This window comes from Chrysemys picta, chromosome 4, assembly GCF_011386835.1.
Source record: "Chrysemys picta bellii isolate R12L10 chromosome 4, ASM1138683v2, whole genome shotgun sequence".
Taxonomy (NCBI): domain Eukaryota; kingdom Metazoa; phylum Chordata; order Testudines; family Emydidae; genus Chrysemys; species Chrysemys picta.
Genome location: NC_088794.1, coordinates 152,781,491 through 152,804,628, shown reverse-complemented (window position 1 = coordinate 152,804,628; position 23,138 = coordinate 152,781,491). Strand labels below are relative to the sequence as shown.

The 23,138-nt window shown below is 41.3% G+C and overlaps 1 protein-coding gene across 5 annotated transcripts in view; it reads right to left on the bottom strand.

Annotated features, from left to right (window-relative positions):
- The window catches only part of MIS18BP1 (MIS18 binding protein 1), a 39,902-nt gene that overhangs the window by 15,847 nt on the left and 917 nt on the right, over positions 1 to 23,138 (bottom strand). For 2 of the 5 annotated variants that reach the window (XR_010600842.1, XM_065594001.1), the window contains exons 2-10: positions 22,155 to 22,959; positions 20,617 to 20,742; positions 18,632 to 19,146; positions 16,952 to 17,028; positions 13,589 to 13,719; positions 9,574 to 9,664; positions 8,878 to 9,026; positions 5,922 to 6,088; positions 3,115 to 3,226 (exon numbers count right to left, since the gene is read on the bottom strand). Coding sequence is in view for 4 of the 5 variants with exons in the window: in XM_065594001.1 (XP_065450073.1) it covers positions 3,115 to 3,226; positions 5,922 to 6,088; positions 8,878 to 9,026; positions 9,574 to 9,664; positions 13,589 to 13,719; positions 16,952 to 17,028; positions 18,632 to 19,146; positions 20,617 to 20,742; positions 22,155 to 22,821 (2,035 nt within the window). In the remaining variant the exon portion in view is untranslated. Of the gene's footprint in view, positions 1 to 3,114; positions 3,227 to 5,921; positions 6,089 to 8,877; positions 9,027 to 9,573; positions 9,665 to 13,588; positions 13,720 to 16,951; positions 17,029 to 18,631; positions 19,147 to 20,616; positions 20,743 to 21,972; positions 22,960 to 23,138 lie in introns of all 5 variants that reach the window. The other 3 variants (XM_065594005.1, XM_065594004.1, XM_065594003.1) reach the window with 3 other exon arrangements.

The following is a 23,138-nucleotide window of genomic DNA, read 5'->3' as shown; positions in this document are numbered from 1 at the left end:
TTCACATACACCAAGACAGGTTTTACTTGTGATGTAGCATTGCACCATTGCACGCTGTTAAACAACTATACCTTACGCCCCCTACAGCAGCTACATTGAACCCCTTGTACAATGGTTAAAGCTGGAGGCTCCCTTCCACTTTTACTGGCAGAAGCTAGTGGAACAGGATAGAGGCAAGCAGCGACTCCCCAGTGTGCAAATCCCCTGACTCCACAGAAGTCTCTCCATCAGACTAACAGGAGACTAGGGTTCCACAGGTCAGGAGGTGTCGCAGTTCACGCTGGGCTAGGAAGCAGCTGCCTTCAGACGCCAGCTTTCCTCCCAAACATACAGAAATAATATTGTAAAACCAGTGGGAATTAGTGCCGCTAAGCAGCATTTACTCCGACTCTGTACTATCCTGTCCCATACACGAGACAGATATGGGATAGGCAAGCTGCAGTCACCTTGCATGGACATCCCTTCCAGTGGTGGGGGAGTTAATTGCCCAGCATTTGAAGGCTATGGTGCTACCTCATACTCAACATGAGCATTAGCTGAAAGTTCCACCAGGTGAATATGGCAAACTTTTCTGAGCTCTCTGGTCCATTCGGGGGTTATGCCTCGGGAGGGTACAATATAATCCTATGGGCCCAATTATGCACTCTTGCATATACTTCCATTTACTGAGACTCCACGGAGGAGGCTTATATTTTCAAAACCCTTCTGGAAAGTCTGATGCTACCTAGTATATGTGTGAGGCAGTATGGTCCAGCAGTCAGGGCACTTGAATGAGGAGGCAGGAGACCTAGGCTCTTTTTTCTGGCTCTGCTACTGACCTGCTGCAGAACCCTGGTCAAGATACTTAACTTTTCTGTACTGTTTCAGTGACCTTAGAGGATACTTGCAAGTCTTCTGGGGGAGGGGGAGGGGAAGGGATAGCTCAGTGGTTTGAGCATTGGCCTGCTAAACCCAGGGTTGTGAGTTCAATCCTTGAGGGGGCCACTTACGGATTTTTAATCCAAACCAGTGAGGGGGCTGGACTCGATGACCTTTCAAGGTCCCTTCCAGTTCTAGGAGATAGGATATCTCCATTATTTTTTTTTTTAAATATCATCCCCATTTTAAAGGGGATTTTCCTTTGTGAAATACTTTGAGATCTATGGATGAAAAGCACTAGATAAGAGTTAAATATATCAGTTGTGTTCCAAGACATTTTCATGCTAATAACTTATAGTGTATTGCACAGATCAAAGAGAAACATGGAATTTTTTCCCCCAATCTACACCATAAACACATTTTTCCATCTTTATACTTTTCAGTTAGGTACAGTAAGAAATCTATAGAACAGCCTCACTGCACGTTTCATGCTCACGGAAGTGAGCAGTAAAAATATATTTCAAGTTTAAATTAAAGAACCCAATTATCAGAAAATAGATAGCCATAAAATCATAATAATTGAACTAAGAGGCTTGGGAAGAGGTGTTAATAAGTAAGGCTTGAGCGGAACCATGCTCAGACTATCAAAGAACGTGGAAGTTCCTTTTTTTTCTTGGAAGAAAATGTAACTTCATGCTCAACCAAGAAACTGAAAAAAATATAAATTTCCAGCAGTCACAGTAAATGTAGAAAAAGGCACAGGTTCTTTTTTTTATTTTAAAGAAGACTGACAGATGAGGAGGAGAGGCCTGGAGCGGGGGGTGCCTGAGATTGAGCCCACACTGCACTCACCCTGGGCAGTGGTGGCTCCTGTTCCCCGCAGAGCTGGACCCAACTCCCCACTCCAGGTAGTGCAGCCTAGCACACAGGTCGATAGCACTGCTCAGGTTTCGTAGGGACACAGGAGCCACCACTCCCAGGGTTGAATATGGGGAGAATTCACTCTCTCCCCACCAGGCCTTCCCCTCTTCATGGGTGCTTTATTAAAATCACTGACAGACAGAGAAATCACGGTGCATGTGACTTTTCCACTGCTGTGACAAACAGGTAGCTCTAGTCATAAACAAGTGCAAGATTGTATGTCATCCTGATCCCCGAAAGCCCTTTCAAATCCACCTTGCTTGCACAAGTCAACCTACTTGTAACAAGTAAGGCAAGGCGGATCTGATCCCCAAAAATCTCTGCCACCAAGTAAGCTGACAGCCTGTTCTAGGTCATGGAGGACGTGTTGCACTCATTACATCTGTCTCTTCAAGTTCTTGTATCAGGACATGATATTTCAATTGATAAGAATCCTACTCCCTCAACTGCTTAGGGACATGTTCTGCTCCCTGAAGTCAATGGGAACCCTCATGTCATAACAGAAGCAGAATTGGTCCATTAGGAAGTAGTTTCATTTAAAAATGCAAACACCCTTCTGCTCACAAGAATGGGGCACTGTCAAAACCACAAAGGGAATCTTGAAGAGTTAATTCCAACATGAAGGAACTGAATAAATATGGAACATAAGAAAGTCAATAGAAAATGCTACTGTTTTACTCAGTCTAAATCATTCAGCTACATGAGTTTTATTTTGGATAAGATCCAGCCAAAATAAAATATTCCCTTCACACAATAAAGAATTCTATAGGAGAGGCTCTAGTTGCTTCAAAAAGGACACTAACTTGTGTTTTTAAACTTAGTTTTATGGGTTTACTGTATATTTCCAAAAAGACTTAAAAGTTGATGATCGAATGTACTATTTACACAGGCCGCTTACTTTCTGCACTTCACTCAGTTTGCAAAGTGAAGCTAGATTGGTCAACTTTTGTTTATTCTTTCCTTTTTCAGTGTCACACACTGACAACACCAAGTCTGATGTGTTCAGATTCACAGCATAGTAGCAGAAATTTTAATCAACCTGTTTCCATTTCAATTTATGACAGATAGCAAATCTGTCTATTCATGAAGTTTGTATCCCCTCTCTATTTTCACACCACCTATCATTCTTTTTGGCATAAAACTAGTGGACAGTATTGCTTTAATTATTAAAAAAAATCAACTGGCAATCAAGATAGATTTTAAAAGTTCTTAATATCAACACCATCATACTGGTTTTGTTATAGGCCCACATTTAATAGACTATCTTCCTCATTTACAATTACTTCGGGGGGGGAAAATGCACTTAGTAGCTTGCAAACACATGGCCATTCTTACCTTTAGATTGGCTTTTAGTTTTTCCTTCACTTGTCTCTGTTGTATCCTCTCTGTTGTTCTTTGGTGGGCTGGAAATGGTTTTCTTTTTGGCTTGTTTACTACTACTACATACCTTGAAAAATAAGAAAATAAATGTGTCTGCCAGAGATTATACACATCAGCTATAGTAAAACCAGTACGGAACAACAAGCCATAAATTCTTGGTTTTGCACTCTGAGATGGAGGGCTGGAGGTGTTAGTAATAAACTATAGGGCACAATGTTTTGCTATACTGCATCACTAGTATTTGTAAATGTTGATGCTCATTCAAATTCCACAAGGGACACCACAGTGAGACCAAAATAGTAGATCAGGTTTCCTTTAATTTATAGGACCACTTTAACTAAGAAAGTGAGTCTCAAACGGAGGTCTATGGAGCCGTTTATATCACAATGGTAAAGCAGCAATGCATCTTCAAGCAATGGCACCAGCTAGCTATTACAGCAAAGTCCAGTCCTCTTAAGGTTTCCAGAGACTTTTTAGATCAATTAAGCTTAAAAAACCCCCCAACATAACAGCAGCCCCATTTAAGCCCATGCACAACTAAGAAACAACAACGGTATCTTCTTTTCACTTAAATTCAACCACGAACAAATTTGCCTATTGTGTTAGAATTAGCCAGCAGCTCCAAACCCAAAAGACTGACCCAAACTGCAAAGTGACTGCGGAAGATCAGACCAGAAAGCTACAGGAGAAGAGGGAACATTTGGTCCTAATGAATGAGAAGTTCTCCACCCACTAAGAGGAAACTAAATTAAACAGCACAGATAAAAAATGTTGATGCTACTGCACTGGCATGAGTTTATTTTCATCTTCTCTCTTTAGTGCTGTCCTAATGTTACATTTTTAATATAATCAATATAGTTGTGGAATGAGCATTTTGAGGTTGCAAAGAAATCTCTCTCAGGTGCTTATATGGCCCCCGTTACCATAGTATGAGAGCGCCTCACAATCTGATGTATTTGTGATGGGTTCCCCTCCCCAGGGTGCCACATAGAACTGAGGTACAACTGAGCCCTCTGATCCACCAGCCTGGGCTCCCTCTCACACTGAGCTGCTGTGACAAACAAGTGCCAAAGCCCGCCAACCTGCACTTTCACCAGGCTTCACACAGCTAGGGACACACCCAACTGCAGTTACATGCAGGCTCTCTAACAGCCAGCTTCCCAGCCTAGGACCCCAGAGCAGTACTGTCCTGCCCTGCTCAAATCTGGCTAGTATATTGAGTTTAATACCCGGTCCGCCTCTCCCTCAATGTAAAGAGAACAATGCACACTTGTGATAATCAAGCAGAGATTTTCCCCCAAGCACTCCAGTGAAAGCTCACTGGTTTGGATTAAAATATAAAATAAATGTATTTAAACTACAAAAGCTAGGTTCTAAGTGATTATAAGCGATAGCAAACAGATCAAAGCAGATTACCTAGCAAATAAACAAAAAATGCAACATAAGCTTAATATACTAGATAGATTGGCTACGAATAGCAGATTCTCACCCTAACCGATGGTACATGCAGACTTGTAGGTTCTTAAGGCACAAGCTACACTTGCTTTGCAGCTTGGAATCCCCGGATGTTTTATACACAGGCTAGAAATCCCTTTAGCCTGGGTCCAGCATTTCCCCCAGTTCAGTCTTTTTTCTTCAAGTGTTTCCAGGGGTGGTCTTGTGTGGGACGTGAAGAACCCCAGATGATGTCACTCCCTGCCTTATATAGCTCTAGCATATGGCAGGTACCCTTTTTGTTGCAAAGCTTGGCTCCCAGACCACTTTGTGAAAAAATACTGATATTCCAAGATGGAGTCCAGAATCACGTGGCCTGGTCACATGTCCTTGTAGAGTCAGAGCAGCCATTACTTACATGCTGTCTGGAGAGTTCTCAGGAAGGCTCATCCAGTGGGGGATAAGCTTCTCCTAAGGCCTATTCGTCTTTCTAATGGCCCATTACCCTGAATAGGCCCTTTACAACCAGCTATTTAGAGTAGTGGGTGTTACCTGGGTATAACTATATTTGAATCATAGAATTGGAAGGGACCTCAGGAGGTCATCTAGTCCAACCCCCTGCTCAAAGTAGGACCAATCCCCAGACAGATTTTTACCCCAGTTCCCTAAATGGCCCCCTCAAGGACAGAACTCACAACCCTGGGTTTAGCAGGCCAATGCTCAAACCACTGAGCTATCTTTAGATACAAAAATGATACATGCATGCAAATAGGATAATCATATTCAGCAAATCATAACTTTTCCAATGACACCTCACATGATTTATCTTGTACAAAATGCATCTTAATTATGCCATAATCATATCATAATAGAACTATGAAGAATATGGGGTGCAGTGTCACAGTATTTATCCTCACAACACCCTTGTGAGATAGCACAGCCCTTTTATCCCCATTTTACAGATGGGGAACTGAGGCACAGAGAAATCAGAGGCCAGATTTTCAAAAGGGATTTCAGATGTCTACAGAGGCAGATATCGGGCTCTTTAGGCACTTGAAAATCCAGCCCTAAATAACTTGTCCAGATAATACAAGGGAGTCTGTGGCAGATCAGAATTGAACCCACATCTCCCAAGTACCAAGCTAGAATGCACACCACTGAACCATCCTTATCCTCAAGAAGTGATCCTTACAAAGTAGTCCACAATAGAAAAAAGTTCAAAAACTACTGACTTAATAGGCTGTGGCATACAAAAGTCATCTTAACTTCGATACTTTTTAAACAATTATAGAACAATGATAAGGTAAAAACATGCAGAAAAGTCTTACAATACTCAAGTAGTTTTTTCCACCCTCTTCTATAGTAACATTTAGTTTACGATCAATAAACTCTCGTTGTCCACACCAGTAATGCAATGGTGGTTTAATGCGCCGACCACTACGGCTGTAACTTGCATCTGGGTCTTTTTGCACAGAATTGCTTTTGGGTGTCATATCTACACACACACACAGAAAAAAAAACCTTGTTAGCAGCAGGATAGTTTTGTTTTTTTAAAAACATAAAAATACTGTATTTTAAAAGTAATCTTGAGTATGATCTTACAGGCATTAACCAACGTTTGCAAGTTCAGAATACTACATTTACATATCAGAGGGGTAGCCGTGTTAGTCTGAATCTGTAAAAAGCAACAGAGTCCTGTGGCATCTTTAAGACTAACAGAAGTATTGGGAGCATAAGCTTTCGTGGGTAAGAACCTCACTTCTTCAGATGCAAGGCAATACTTCTGTTAGTCTTAAAGGTGCCACAGGACTCTCTGTTACATTTACATAAGAACATAAAAACAATTTAAAACATAAGAACGTGATTGGTCCTGCTTTGAGCAGGGGTTGGACTAGATGCCCTTCTAAGGTCCCTTCCAACCCTGATATTCTATGATAAGAATGGCCATACTGGGTCAGATCAAAGGTCCATCTAGCCCAGTATCCTGTCTTCCAACAGTGGCCAATGCCAGGTGCCCCAGAGGAAATGAACAGAACAGGCAATCATCAAATGATTCATCCCGTCTCCCATTCCCTGCTTCTGGCAAACAGAGGCTAGGGACACAATCCCTGCCCATCCTGGCTAATAGCCATTGATGGACCTATCCTCCATGAATGTATCTAGTTCTTTTTTTAACCCTGTTATAGTCTTGGCCTTCACAACATCCTCTTGCAAAGAATTCCACAGTTTGACTGTGTGTTGTGTGAAAAAATACTTCCGTTTGTTTTAAACCTGCTCCCTATTAATTTCATTGGGTGACCCCTAGTTCTTGCGTCATGAGGGGTAAATAACACTTCCTTATGTACTTTCACCACACCAGTCATGATTTTGTAGACCTCTACCATATCCCCCCGTAGTCGTCTCTTTTCCAAGCTGAAAAGTCAGTCTTATTAGTCTCTCCTCATATAGAAGCTGTTCCATACCCCTAATCATTTTTGTTGGCCTTTTTTGAACCTTTTCCAATTCCAATACATCTTTTCTGAGATTGGGCAACCACATCTGCACACAGTACTCAAGATGAGTGTACGAGGAATTTATACAGAGGCAATATGATATTTTCTGTCTTATTATCTATCCCTTTCTTAATGATTCTCAACATTCTGTTTGCTTTTTTGATGGCCGCTGCACACTAAGTGGATGTTTTCAGAGAACTATCCACACTGACTCCAAGATCTTTCTTGAGTTGTTACAGCTAACTTAGACCCCATCATTTTATATGTATAGTTGGGATTATGTTTTCCAATGTGCATTTGCATTTATCAACATTGAATTTCATCTGCCATTTTGTAGCCCAGTCACCCAGTTTTGTATTGATTTACATGAAAATGATGCTCACACGAAACAAAAGTGAATATCTAAATCAAGAAATTACCATTCTTAGTTTTAAAAGCAGGCAAGTCAAAAACCCATGCAACTTAGTGTGATTAAAGTATTAGTAATTTTTCCCCCCACAGCAACCAAATTTATGCTCTGAAGTCTTTTGACTTTGTGACCTAGTTCAGAGAGTAATGATACACAAAGATCATTTAGGAAGGTGGTGGTAAGTGGAATTAGCCAAAGAAAAGTTTAGACTCTGAGTCTATTCCCAAGATTACAATCAATTGTACGGAAGCACATTGGAAAAAGTATAAATGTGCAGATGATACAAAAATGAAGAAGTCTGGATAAAGAGATAATGAATCATTAAATCTGATCAAAGACGTTTTGGAGCATCATATCATAAGAAGGATATTCAGGATATGACAGAGGTGCAAAGACCAATTAAGATATGGTGCCCCTGGAGTTAGGAAAACTAGGCTTGTACTAAGAAAGAGAGATGGATAAGGGGAAACAATATGTAGGGTTATAAAAATGTCAACATTTCAGAGAAAACCTAACTGCCATAACTGTTCATACAGTAAAAAGCAACAGAGGGTCCCGTGGCACCTTCAAGACTAACAGAAGTATTGGAGCATAAGCTTTTGTGGGTGAATGCCCACTTCATCAGATGCAAGTGTGATGAAGTGTGCATTCACCCACGAAAGCTTATGCTCCAATACTTCTGTTAGTCTTGAAGGTGCCACAGGACCCTCTGTTGCTTTTTACAGATTCAGACTAACACGGCTACCCCTCTGATACTTGTTCATACAGTGTAGTTGTAGCCACGCCAGTCCCAGGTTATTTGGAGACTCAAAGTGAGTGAGGTAATATCTTTTACTGGACCAACTAAAAGATATTAGCTCACCCACCTCATGTGTCTAATAATGGTTCATAACAATTAACACGTTCAGAAAGAAATCAGCACAAAATGGAGGCTGAGCGAGAGGTCTATGCATTAAGGGAGATTAGGAGAAATATTTTAAAGGAGAGAATTTGGAATGGCTGCGAGCAACAGGAATTGCAATTGTCAATGTACTCATTTTATAAAAGGGAGTAAAATAAAAACTTACAAGGAAGTTACCCTCTAGCAATCTTTCATTCCCTGTATGTGGAAGCATCACATAGTCTAAGTTATACAACACAAACCAATGTTGATGGTTCATTCCCCACAAACTGTGGGTTAAATTTGTCCCTTCATATTCAAATATTTTAATAGAACATTGAGCTTTATTGTGAGAAAGAAATGCCACTACAATTGGGAAAAAAACAACCTCACGCTGTGACAATTCTAAAAATGAGAAATATTAAGAAAAAAAGTCAGTCATTTAACCACTTAAATTACTATCAATTTAGAACAAAAAAAGGGGGGTGGGAGGAAGTACTCACATGTGTTATCATTCAATGCTACTTCATAAGTGGTGTTTTGTGTTCTAGATTGTTTTTTTAAGTCTCCTGTTACCCCCTCTTCTTCCAACATATCCATTTCCACAGAACTGATTTTTTCATTGCCAGCCTCATCAGTATCTTGTTCTTTCCTAATTTTTAAGTTTAAGAAAAAAAATAGGAAACCAAAATCTGTCACTGCTTAATATTGCTTAGATGTTATTAAAGAACTTCAGCTGAAATCCTATTTTACACCATTCAAACACAAAAAAAAAATCACAAATGAAAAGCCTTATACACCGTTCTTCCCGTCCCCACAACCCCACGCCATTGTATTAATGCAGCTGCACTGATTCAAACCCCTAGTGTTAATAAACTACACCAGAAGCCAAGCCAGTGCAAGTCCTCCTGCATTAGTGCAATGGGTATACGTGGCGCACCACTGCAACTAAATCAGTGTAGCTGCACTGGTTTCTCTTTCATTTACACTCTTGCGCACGCGCACACATACAGAGTAGACAAAGCCTGCTAAACTTTATTTTCCATCTAACACATTGGTTACTAAGAATTTACTTAGAACTTAGTCTAAATACACATCTACTGAACCTCACTTGTATTATTACGTATTTTTAAAAAACAAATATTTACTCTACACTATTAAATTAGCACTGAGCAAAATAAAGGCCTACCAAAAGTTACCTCTTTAGTTCCTCAAGAAAATTCTCAACATATTGTTTCCATTGTTCTGGAAATCCAAATGTAAACTTCTTGATGAATTTGTATGGAAATCCTGTTTGAAACAAAGGAGAGTGTTAATAATGGCTAAAATTTTAACAGCATACTGCGTTTTCCCCCCTTTCACAGTAAGAAAGAAGGATATTTGAATACTGAATTTGGTTCACTGATAGCAGTACATAAGTTGTAGTACATTACATGTGACTGTAGAACCTCAAAGATACAAACACCAGAGTTATGGACTTTCCAGTCAACCGGACATCTGTAAAACCGCAAGTCCTCAATCAGGCAGCAGCACAGAACAAAAAACAAAACAAAACATTCCCCGCAAATACTGTATTGCCTTGGGGCTTTATTCACTGGGAGGTTGGGGCTGCAGCCTTGTGGAGGGGGAGGGGTTCAGGGCTCTGGGTGGACTTGGGGCTTCTGACCCTCAGAAGCACCCAGGCTCGAGGCTTCAACCCTGCAGCTCTGTTCCCAGCTTCAGCCCCACAGAGGGTGCTGGGGCTTTAGCTACGAGGGAAGCGATGGTTTCGGCCCCAGCGCTCGCACTGTAGCTAAAGCCCCGATCCCTGGCACATATCCCCAGAGCCCTGGTGCCCCCTTTCCCCACCCTGCAGCTGCAACCCCCAATGCTCCCCCACTGCCCAGAGCCCTGGCAGCCCCGCCCCACTCCGGCTGCAGCCGCGAGCTTCCCCCCGCAACCCCCACTGTGGAGACCTTGCACTCCCATTTCAGAGTTACAGACAATCTCCATTCCCAAGGTGTCCGTAACTTTGAGGTTCTACTGTATATAGAAAAAAGAACTGTAGTCAATTCCCACACCTTCACGAAACAGAAATAGACATATAGTCAATTATTTCAGTGCCTTTTAATTAATTCACCGAAGGGCAAACTGCTAGGCTGAATGCTGAAAATACTGCCATAAGAATGGGTGTAAGTCAATTTAATTTAAAGCTACTCTGCATGCAGCTGGCTGCACTCTGGATGTAGTGTTTGGAAATGGGTTGGAGGTTCGGGACGTCATCACTGCATCCATGACATAGGATAACCATTACACTTTTGCAGTTGTCCATGACTGTTTATGCAGTGACTAGAAAATGCTGTCTTCCCTCGAGTCACCCTAACAGGTCATTTAGTGTACAGAAGACTTGTGCTGGATGAAGTGAGCGGAAGAATGACTGGAGCACTGGGGCAGAGATCCCCACCTGAGTTCAATCAACTGGAATATAAAGACATTTAAAGACAATTGTTGGGGCTCTTTCATAGCATTTGCGTAGCAATATATAGTTGAACCATTTCGGATAGTGTGGCTAATCTGAGCTGTCTCCATTTGGACATGGAATAGAGCGTCTCTCACTGCACTTCCAAAGAGTGTCAGATTTTTAAGGCCAGAAGGGGCCATTAGATCTCCTAGTATGGCCCGCTATATATATCACAGGCCAAAGAATTTCACCCAGCTACCCCTTTATGGAGCCCGATAACTTCTGTCTGACTGAAGCTTATCTTCCAAAAAGGAATCCAGTCTTGATTTGAAGACATCATTATGGTCAATTCCACTGATGCTCTAGAAGTTACTGGTTTGAATTGGGGTTAGCTGGCTGAGGTTGAACGTGGACAAGGAAGAGATTACACCGTTGGGTAGGAGTAGCATTAGCTAAAATGATGTATGCTCCACTAATTGAAAGTGTGTGGCCACTATTTGTGAATCAGGTTTACAATTCAGGGGGTTTATTAGGCCATGGCTGCTATTAGATTCTCAGGAAGAATCTGTAGATCAAAGAGTGCATTTTTCCCCATCTGTACTCAGTGAGGGAAACTTTTTATATATATATAAAGGATTTGGACCTTTTCATGCTTATCTGAGCCTTTGTCACCTCTGTAATATTCTCTGCTTGGGGCCTCAAGAACATTCTGAGAAGCTGAAGCTAGTACAGAATATGGCAACTTGCTTATTAAGTGGAGCTTTATTCTACTGAAGCACACTGCAGTTGTGTGCTTCTGAGTGGAATTCAAAGTGCTGGCATAGACTTTTAAAGCGCTAAATGGTTTAGGTCTAGGTTGCCTAACAGGCGATGTTTCTCCCCAGCCATACTGCCATCTTGATATAAGAAGGGGTTTCTGGCAAGACACTCACAATGAGGTGTCTAACTTCAGAATTCACTCCTCACCCAAGCCTGCCACAGCCCACATTTCTTAGCCTACTGGACATGCTGAAAAACTCATTCATCCTCAAAAGATAGAATGCAGGTATTTAAATGATGGAGCTGAATCGGATTAGGATTGGATAGGCAGAGGACTGGATTTAACCTGCTTAAATGTTATTTTCTTCCCACCCATGGGCTATCATCAATTTTAAGTCTTGTAAGTAGTCCTAGAACTCAGAACAGGTATCTGTATTATCTCAGATTTATAAATCAAAATAAGTTACAGATACAGACAGTATATTCTCTCTCAGCTGCTTGGCTAGCTGGTTCTTGCTCCCATGCTCAGGATCTAACTGATCACCATATCTGGGGTCAGGAACGAATTTCCCCCCAGGTCAGATTGGCAGTAACCTTGGGGGGGTTTCGCATCCTCTGCACCACATGGGTGCAGGTCACTTGCCAGAATTATCTGGGACTCTTTCATTTAATCATTCCCCTGCCTTTGCAGGGATCTTGATCACTGGTGCACCTGGGTCTAGTCTCCTGTTGGTCTCATTTACTTTGGTCTCATTTCCATTGCTGGGTGGTTTTGGCAACCTGTGATATATAGCTCAGACTAAATGATCAGACTAGATAATCTAGAAATTCCTTCTGGTCTTAAACTGAAGGACTATGTGTATTTGCCGCAAATGAGCTGGGATTCTATCGTAGATACTGCCTCTCATCCCTGCGATATTTTGGCAGCTGTGATCATCAGAGGCACTTGGACTAATAATTTTCTGGTATAACTGACAGAGGGCTGGCAGCAGGATGTTTTGGGAGTTCACTTCACACTTGGTTAACCCAAGCCTGGATCTGATGACTTTTAGGACATGCTGTAAGATTAACCTATTGTCCCAGACGTACGTACGTGCGCGCGTGTGTGTGTGTACATATTTTAAGAAGGGTTGAGTGAGGATTTTGAGAGGGAGGGGGACTATAAGATAGGACATCATGGCTGGTTGGAAAGGTTTGCTGGAGAGTCATTACCCATTCATTTTGAAAGAATGGGTATCACTCTCAGAGAAAAAGAAAACATTTTAAGTTATTTAACTTGTGTATGCTGTGAATGAATTTCCTTAAAAATCCCATGTTCGGGGGGGAAAAAAAGAATCTGAAAAGGAAAATTCTATGCAATTGATCATATTCCCACTGATATGAAAGATAAACATTTACTAAATCAAACTATAAAGGTACTTTCGTGAAAGTTATTGGGTCTACTATAGGACGGTTTTCAAAGTAATGTTTCATGTTATGTTACTAATCTAGTAATTAATCATTTAAAGATGAACTGCAAATAATGTAGTTTTCATATTTTATCTTCAACAATATGCATACAATTCTTTTATGATTAAGGCCCTATGATCCATTTAACACACAAAACCTCAAAAAAAAAAACCCAACACACTTCCAAATTATAAAAAGGGAAATTTTGCAAAATCAGGCAATTTAAACAAAAAAATCTGTCTGACATACCTATTGGCTAGTTCCATGCTCCAAGCTGGGTTTCCTAGTGGCTGCAATATCACAATGGAGCAGATGCCAGCAGGAATGAACAGCAAAGGATTTAAAAAGCTGAGGACAGAAGTCAGTTTTACAGTATGTGCTGAATATCCCACTGAGTCCAACTGGCAGGGATATGCAGCATATATTGCTGAAGTTAATGTAATCAATTTATTTGCTGATTACCTTTAACCTTGCCTTTGTTTGTATTTTACAGAAGAACTGTCACTCTGCCTTTATTTCTCTCACACACACTCCAGACATTTTAAATTTCAAATGAGTTTCCTTACCTTCTTGTCTCATGGAAACAGAGTTTACATTTCCTTGTAACACGTAGATGCTGCCAGATATTGTTTTAACTTGGTTGGATGCCATGCGTTCCACAACTGCATTACTATGCCAGCACAGTTCTTTCATATCTCTGAAGAGACAGAATAAATAGAAATAAGTTCATTTTTGTTAGGGAAAATGATTAACAATGGGGTTTCAAGTTTCAACAATGAGAATACCAAGATTCTGTATCAGACTGGTGTTTAAATATTTTCATTAATGATCTGGAAAAGGGAATGAACAGAGAAGTATCAAGATCATCAGTGATACAAACTTATGGCCCAATCCAACTCTCACTGAAGTCAACAGAAGCCTTTCCATTGACTTGAATGGGTACTGGATTCAGGCCCTTATTTAGCACAGTCAAGATTTTGAAAGACTGAGGAACTCCAGAGGGATCTAACAAAGTTAAGCGAATTAGGAGTGCAACGGAAGAAGAAATTTAATACTGACAAATGCAAAGTGATAAACAGGGGAATGAATAAGGTAAGCTACTCAAATACATTATTGTTCTAAATTAACTGTAACCACTCAGGAAAAGAAGAATTCAAATGCCATTCTGAACAGTTCAGTGAAAACAGCTGCTCTGTTCACAAAAAAAGCAAACCAACTACAACAACGTATAAAGAATGGAGTTTGAAAATACTGTAAATCTATGCCAAGATTTAAGTTAATGGTATGCCCTCCCATGGAATACTGTACTTGGTCCTGGTCACCACATTTCAAAAAGTTACAGCAGACTAAAAAGGGTCTCAAGACAAGAAACAAAGTGAGTAGAAACACTGACATTCTTTTGTATAAGAAGAAATTCAAAAAATTAGGACAGGTGACATTGTACCAACGGGTACAGAGAAGTTAAATAAGGTGCTCTTATTTACCCTCTCAGAATTCAAGAATAAGGCAACATACAATGAAATTACAAGGCATCATATTTCAGACTGAAAAACCTTTCGTAAGTTGCCTGAGATGGTTAAAAAAAAATTCACAATCTGTGGAATTCACTGCTACAAGATATCACTGAATACAAGAGCACAGTTAACAGGAGTAAAAAATGAATTATGTGTTTACCTGTTATGGATAATGAGGACATCCACAGTTATGTAAGACAGGATAAAAGATAAGGAACATAAACCCTCACACATAGAACCAGATCCTGGATAGGTTGTAGGTATTAAGGACACAGGAGAGGGCTGCTGGTTATTGTTTTCATAGTCACTCCTGAATCAAGATATTGATGCAAAGTCAAGCTGGAAGAGCATATCAAGTGGGGTCCTGCATGGATCAGTTCAGGGTCCAGTTCTGCTCAATATCTTCATCAATGATTTAGTTAAAGGCAAAGAGAGTACACTTATAAAGTTCGCAGACCATACCAAGCTGGGAGGGGTTGCAAGTGCTTTGGAGAATAGGATTAAAATTCAAAATGATCTGGAAAAACTGGAGAAATGGTCTGAAGTAAACAGGATGAAATTCAATAAGGACAAATGCAAAGTACTCCACTTAGGAAGGAGTAATCAGTTGCACACATACAAAATGGGAAGGAGTACTGCGGAAAGGGATCTGGGGGTCATAGTGGATCACAAGCTAAATGAGTCAACAGTGTAACACTGTTGCAAAACAAGCAAACGTCATCCTGGGACGTATTACCAGGAGTGTTGTAAGCAAGATACAAGAAGTAATTCTTTCTGCTCTACTCCACGCTGATATGGCCTCAACTGGAGCATTGTGTGCAGTTCTGGGCGCCACATTCAGGAAAGATGTGGACAAATTGGAGAAAGTCCAGAGCAACAAAAATGACTAGAGGTCTAGAAAACATGACAATGAGGGAAGATTGAAAAAAAAAAGGGGGGGGGGGTTGTTTAGTCTGGAGAAGAGAAGACAGAGGGGACATAATTTTCAAGTACAGAATAAGTTGTGACAAGGAGAAAATTCTTCTCAACCTCTGAGGATAGGACAAGAAGCAATGGGTTTAAATTGCAGCAAGGGAGGTTTAGGTTGGACATTAGGAAAAACTTCCAAACTGTCAGGGTAGTTAAGCACTAGAATAAATTGCCTAGAGAGGTTGTGGAATCTCCATCACTGTCTAATCTACTTTAAAAAAAAAACTCCAAACACATGTCAGGGATGGTCTAGATCAGAGGTGGGCAAACTACAGGCCGGGGGCCACATCCGGCCCTGCAGACATTTTAATCCAACCCTCGAGCTCCCTCCAGGGAGCAGGGTCTGGGGCTTGCCCTACTCCAGCACTCCAGCCAGGGAGCAGGGTCAGGGGCTTGCCCCACTCCGCACGGCTCTCAGAAGTAGCAGCATGTCCCCCCTCCAGCTCCTATGCATAGGGGCAGCCAGGGGGCTCCACACACTGCCCCTACTCCAAGCGCTGCCCTTGCAGCTCCCATTGGCCAGGAACCACGGCAAATGGGAACTGCGGGACGACGCCTGCAGACAGGGCAGCACAAAAGAGCCACCTGGCCACGCCTCCGCGTAGGAGCTGGGGGGGACATGCTACTGCTTCTTGGAGCTGCTTGAGGTAAGCGCCGCCCAGAGCCTGCACGCCTGACCCACGCCCCAACCCCCTGCCTCAGCCCAGATCCCCCTCCCACCTGACCCAGCCCTGATCCCCCTCCCACCTGCGGAACCCCTCAGTCACAACCCGGAGCACCCTCCTGCACTCCCAACCCCTCATCCGCAGCCTCACCCCAGAGCCAGCACCCCCAGTCCTCACCCCAACCCCCAATTTTGTGAGCATTCATGGCCTGCCATACAATTTCCATACCCAGATGTGGCCCTTGGACCAAAAAGTTTGCCCACCCCGGTCTAGATAATACTTAGTCCTGCCTTGAGTGCAGGGGACTGGACTAGACCTCTTGAGGACCCTTCCAGTCTTACGATTCTATGACAGACTGGATAGCTAGTCCTTGAAATCTCTAAGTTATGTTGCTGAAGTGCTCTCTTCCCTCAACACAGCAGAACAGGAGAGTGTACTTGGTATTTGCTGAATGAAGCTCTAGGCTACCTTCTCACCAGCTGTGCACGTGGCTTTCTTAGACTTAAGAACACTGGGTCCACCCCCCAAACTCTCTCTGGTAAGTGGAGGGAGGCACAAGTTGGTGGGGGGCCATTGTCAGCAGAAGTGGCAGCCCTATGTAATGGGGTTAAACTGAGACAGACTAGTCTTTGGTGCACGTGATCCTTTCCAGATCCACTCAGTAGTGGAGATGCCAGGATGATGCATATTTGTGAAATTGAGATACAGAAATGAGAATAAAAAACTATGTTTTATGCCACAGAAATGTGCAACTTTGATGAAGGAACAAAACATCACTTACCTCCGTTTTCCTTCTACACACACAGCAGTATTGTTGTTGATAACCTTAATCCTCCACTCACTCAGGCAGATTTTTGACTAAGTTAAAGAAAAACAGCATACATTATAGGTACACTTAATATGCCAATTATACAGCCATTAAAATAAGAAGCAAACTAAATATCCTTTAACCAGTAACATTTAAGAAAATAAATGCTTTATAATGTTTGTTTAAAACCAAGAATTCCTACATATATTAACAGTGAAAAAGTGACCAAATAACACATTAATTTGCTATTTCCAGTGTGGGTAGAGGTAAAGTTGAAAACAGATGCCTCAAAATATTAAACAACTAAAAAATATGAACACATTTGACAGTAATTTAAAAATGAAAGTTAAAAAAACCAAAATATTTAAAAAAGTTAGGGGAGTTAGATTCCAAAACTTCTAGACAGTTAAAACCTGGAAACTCTTAAAGGTTCCAACACCAACTCTTCCCTCACACCTTTAATCCCTTATTGTTTGAAGAAATCCAATAATTGACACATCGAAGAAAGAGTTAAAGTGATTCCAGTTGTATTTACTGATTATATTATAGTAAAAATGCACAGCACAGTGAGTATCAGTAAATTCTCAGTGCATGCCTCAGGTGCAGACAATGAACCTAACAGCCTACTAAAGAAAGACCTTCAAGGGCATTATCGCTTTTGGAAACTGGCTAGTAATTTTTATATTGAACATCACACATACACGCGTGCACACAGGATTTGGAGAGTTTTATGAAATGTATCATTCCATTATCATTCCAATGTATCATTCCACTGTATTTATTAAAAATTCCTTTAACACGTAAATTAATTAACTACATCCCTTTTCTTTATTATTTCTTTTCCTCCCTGCCTGATGTAATGGATTTAGGGTTTTTTGCCTTTTGAAATGTTAGACTTTGACCGTAATCCTAGAATTTGATGCACTAATGCAGACCTCTGGGCTCAGAGTCCCACACAGGATTGATTACTTTGGCTGCAAAAGCAGTAAAAAAAGTATAGTGATGTCTGCCCCAGATCCCTTGCCTGTAGTGTCTATCTCCCATCTCTCCCTTTCAAGGTTTTTCTCTACATCCAATCAGAATGTTCTAATGTTTAATATTAAATAGATATTAAAATAACGAAAGCTGGGAATAAATACCAATTTTGGGTTTAGAGTTTTGTTTAATAAAAAAAGTGTAAAGTGTTATTTCTGTTTCTTTCTACCACCATTTTTAAGCATAAACAAGTTTGATCAACCAAACAGGATCACATGAGGCCCAGTCTGGGATAGCTCAGTGGTTTGAGCATTGGCCTGCTGAACCCAGGGTTGAGTTCAATCCTTGAGGGGGGCCATTTAGGGATCTGGGACAAAAATCTGTCTGGGGATTAGTCCTACTTGAGCAGGGGGTTGGACTAGATGACCTCTTGAGGTCCCTTCCAACTCTGATATTCTATGATTCTATGAAGTCTCTGATCAAGTAGTTACAGGATTGACAGCCTGCAAATTTTCTAAAGGACACACATGAAGCTTATGAATTCCACAGGATAGATACGTATTTATACTTATTTATTGCTATATATGACAAAAAAACTAAACAAATACCACTAGTTGTAGCAAATCCGAAGGAATTTTTCAATACAAAATCCTTCCACAAAGGAACAAACTTTCCCACCTGTTTATTTGTATTGCCATCATTTTTATCTATGTGAGATGTGCTTGAGGAGGCCTTACAATCTCCTTCTTTTGTTTTTCGTTTTCTTGGTATGTGGACCTTTGGAGAAGAAAACATAATACTACAGAAACACTGTGTGGGCCTCTGAGTGTCAGTCTCCGATTTCTTCTCTACTCCTTGAGCTGTTTTCCAGGTGCTATCTTGTAATAGTCTTCCTTCTCGATGAGGACTGGCATATACTGTTTCTCCACTTCCATACCTTTCTGCTAACTGAGCCCCAGTTTTAGAAGGGTTGGAATTTGCGTTCACAGTATCAATCACAGTATTTTGAGACATTTCATCATCAGCATCAATTGGCTCCACAAGAAAAACATCATCCTGACTGTTGCTGGTATTGTTAACTGTACATTCTCCATTAAAGTTACTGACTTGTTTGGCAAAATCAGATTTGATTAAGGGCTTGTTCACGATTGTTGAAGAAATACTTTGCTTGATTTGGTTTGACAATGCAGGATCTGCCCAATAAAAAAAAAAAATAATTCAGGCAAAGCAACTCATGTTATTTCAAGAAAAGCAAACCTGCATTCATAAAACCAGAAATCTGATTCTATTACAATGAATCTTGAGTAGAAACTACAGCTCCCCCGCCCCACCTCCAATCAGCTGGCACAAAGATTTCCACATACCCCAAGCCAGCAACTCAGCTGCTACTACTAGGTGCAAGCACCTTTCAATGTCAGACATTGCATGGTGGAGTTGGCCCATGCAGGAGCTCCAAGTAAGACTTCTGGTGCTAAAGGCCACTTCAACCATCCTCACCTGCTGTCCTTACCAAACTGCTCCTAAACTGGTAGTGATAAAGTGATGAACACAGAAGTCTGAAATTTGTATGCAGAAGTATAGAGAGGCTCCAAGAACTTTTCTATCTGCCCACATAGACCTGATGTGTGGCTCAAAAACTTGTCTCTCTCACCAACAGATGCTGGTCCTATAAGAGAGATTACCTCACCCATTTGCCCACACATATGCAGAATTTGGAGAGACAACATAGATGGGAATTTACATAGTACTGTTAGTAGGGAGAAGTTTATATAGTAGGGAGAAGATAATACCAAGATAATAGGAGATAATACCAAGCTCCAGAATTGGGATCAGATGTCATGAGAAGTAATTTTTATAAAAAGAAACAAGATAAATGATACACCCACCCATCTCAAAATGAAGGATTGGTACAAATATAGACAAAATGTCCAGTGCAGGCGTTCTCAACCTTTTTCTTTAGAGCCCCCCAGCCAAAATAATTCCACGGCCCGCCTGTTTTCTGCGTATCCAGTAGATTAAAAATTGGGGACAGCATTAGGGGGTTCCAAGCAGAGCAACTGCCTAGGGCCCCACAATATTAAGTTGCTCGTCTTCAGCTTGAGCCCTGGGTGGTGGAGCAATGATGGGGAAGGGAAGAGAAGATACTGTAACTACAGCACACACTCGCTACAATGCCCTTGATAATAATGAACCCAGTCCCTGGATCCCACCTCCAGGCACCGGCGTCGGAAGCAGGTGCTTGGGGCGGCCAATGGAAAGGGGCGGCACGTCCGGGTCTTCAGCGGCAAGTCCCTCAGTCCCTCTTGGAGGGAAGGACCGGCCGCCGAATTGCCGCCGAGGAATGAAGCGGTGCGGTAGAGCTGCCGCCGATTGCGGCTTTATCTTTTTTTTTTCTTCGCCGCTTGGGGCAGCAAAAAAGCTGGAGCCGGCCCTGCCCACCTCGATTCCCATGGCTGCCCGCTCCTCCAGCCTCTGCAGCTATCACAGTCAGCTGCCTTCCCTCCCCCTGCCGCAGGACTCTTCCGCTAAAATGAACAAATGGTTTCATCCCGATGGGTTTGTTATGGCAAGGGTGTATTGTATCTAAAATACCCACTAACGTAGAAACATAAGAAACCAGTCACTGTTTTAAGAACCACTACCAGCACTGCCAAGAAAAGTACCTTTTGGCTGCTTCTGCACTTTCTGTTTTATGCGCAAGAAGAACTTTTGAGGAGATTCTGAAACCAGAGTGTCCACAGCGAGGGAATCCACATTTTTGTTTCGCACTATCTTGGTGCAATGCAGTGCTAAAAGAAAAATGTTCTCTTAAATTCAGGGAGTGAATAACAGCGTAACAGAAATTGTTAGTAATTCATTTAAAAATTAGTAGACTAAATATACATTTCATAGAACATTAGCTTCACAAATGAAAAAATAAAGAATTCTCTTATTTCTTGTATTTCAAACTTAAAAAAAAAAACACACACACACGTACACACCAGGATTTATATTAGCCATTTGTTCTAAGTGTGAAACTGTTCGATTAAAAAGTTTTTTGTTTTTTTTTTTTAAATAAAGGTCATGCCCCACTTCCCAACAGACCCGATTTGGCTCACTCCTAATATTACCTCTACTTGCCAATATCAGAGTTGTCTTTTGGAGTAGGAAACGGCAGTGCTACTTATCTATGGCTAGGAACAGGCACAGTCTGATGAGATACAGTTTCTCTCTTTTCTTGTTTTTACCTCCCGTCTTCTTCCTCTTTTGTCTTAGATCTCTTCTCTACATGAGCAGTTCAGCTTTTAAAAATCTTTTAAAAGTACCAGCGTGAAATCCTGACCCACTGATGTCAATGGGAGCTTTGTTATTGACTTCAGTGGGATCAGGCTTTCACCCCTAATAAGTAGTGCTGTTACTAACCCCCAATGGAACAGCAGATTCCAGCTAACAACCAAAACTGTTATTACTTTAGTTTCAAAAAAATTCCACACCTTTAAAACAAACAAAAAACCCCAAAACATTAAGATGTCTGCAAATGAACATTTAAGGGAGCCAGCCAGTTCCTCTCACTCCTTTGTCACGGTGTACAAATGGGAAACTTCTGTACAGGCAAATTCAGTCATTTAAGTTTTCTATGCTTTTTTCCTTCTGAGGCTAGAGCTCGCCCATGGACTTAATTACTCCAGCCCCAGCGAGCAATGGTAGCAACATCCCTGGGAGAAGCTCTCTCGCCAACAGAACTTAGGCCAATGTAGCTTACATCACTCAGAGGGGTGGCTTATTCACACCCCTGCGTGATGCAACTTATACCGAGTTAAGCTGTAGCCTGTACACAGCCTGAATACATACATAAAAAGGCTCAAAACTACTAGAACATTTTATGACAATAGTGGTCTCATATTGTTCATAACACATTAAGATACTACAAACCACGTCATTCCCCCTAAGATATCACAGCACAGGGACACTGTGGGTATGTGAAGTACCCTCCACAGCAGCATACTCCCAGTTCTAAAACCCTACAAATCATAGCACACCTGATGGAATAGAAATCCATGACTGTGTGTACTGGTTGCTCCCTGAAGCTTGATCCATCCCTCCATTCAGATACACAATCACTATATTACAGTGATACGGATCAGCCAGATACCACCATCCTCCTTGCATTTTACTGGAGATGTAATATAACCAGGCATCTTGGAAATATTATGCAACAAACCTTTCCCTGGCTGGATCTGTCTATCAGGTACCTTGCCAGCTCTTTGCTGGTTTTCTTCATCACTGGATTTTTTATCCTGTGTTCCCTGATGGACAAGTTTCATAGCAGGAGTCAGGATCAAATCGCTGTTGTAATTTGTCCCTAACAATGCTCCCTTAGATGGCATTTGATGCTGCTTTTCATGGGATGCCTTGGCTTTCATTCTTTGGAAGATTTTTGCTGGAGATTCATGAGTTAAAGGATCACAAGCTTTGCGTTTCAATAAATTTTTGTCTTTTAGTGGCAAGATCTGTTGCTGCTGGCAAGATGCAGCTTGTACTGCTACAGTGTCAGAATCTGGCCTTATTTCACTGAGGTCAAGAAATTCTTTAACATAAGTGCCGTCTGTTATTAATGTAGACTGAAAAATACCTTCCCTTTTCTTGGAAGTTCCTGCCTCTTGTGCATGGTTTTCCTTGAAGTCACGTAAAACTGAAGGGAGCACAGCTTCTTTTGTTGCAGAAGTAGTCAGACCAGCATCTTGAAATTTCACCAAATCTTTTAAAGGAGTAATAGTACCTGACGGTATGTTGCTCATTAAGATTGCCTGCAAAGGCATATCTCCTCTTCTGCTAGAAGAAATGTGAGATTTTGAAATCCTTGTGTTTTTTAAAGGTGTAGCAATCATCTTGCCAATGTTGACAACTATGTGTTGTGCGCCTACTGCAAAGTCATTAAAACGTGCATGTTTAGGTATAGTTTTTTAAATAAAAGAAGGAGGAACATGAATTCCATGGATTGTCGACTTTATTTCTTCAAATGTCCGCTAGAAAGAGAAACGTGGTGAAAAGAAGTTGGTCTTTACATTTTCATTGTTAGTGCCAGATTTTAAAGTAAACTTCTGTTGTACATCAATCAAGTTGAAGTGCTAGGTACAGGCTGGCAGCCTGCTTGTTTCACAGCCAATTATTTAAACAACAAGGAGTCTGGTGGCACCTTAAGACT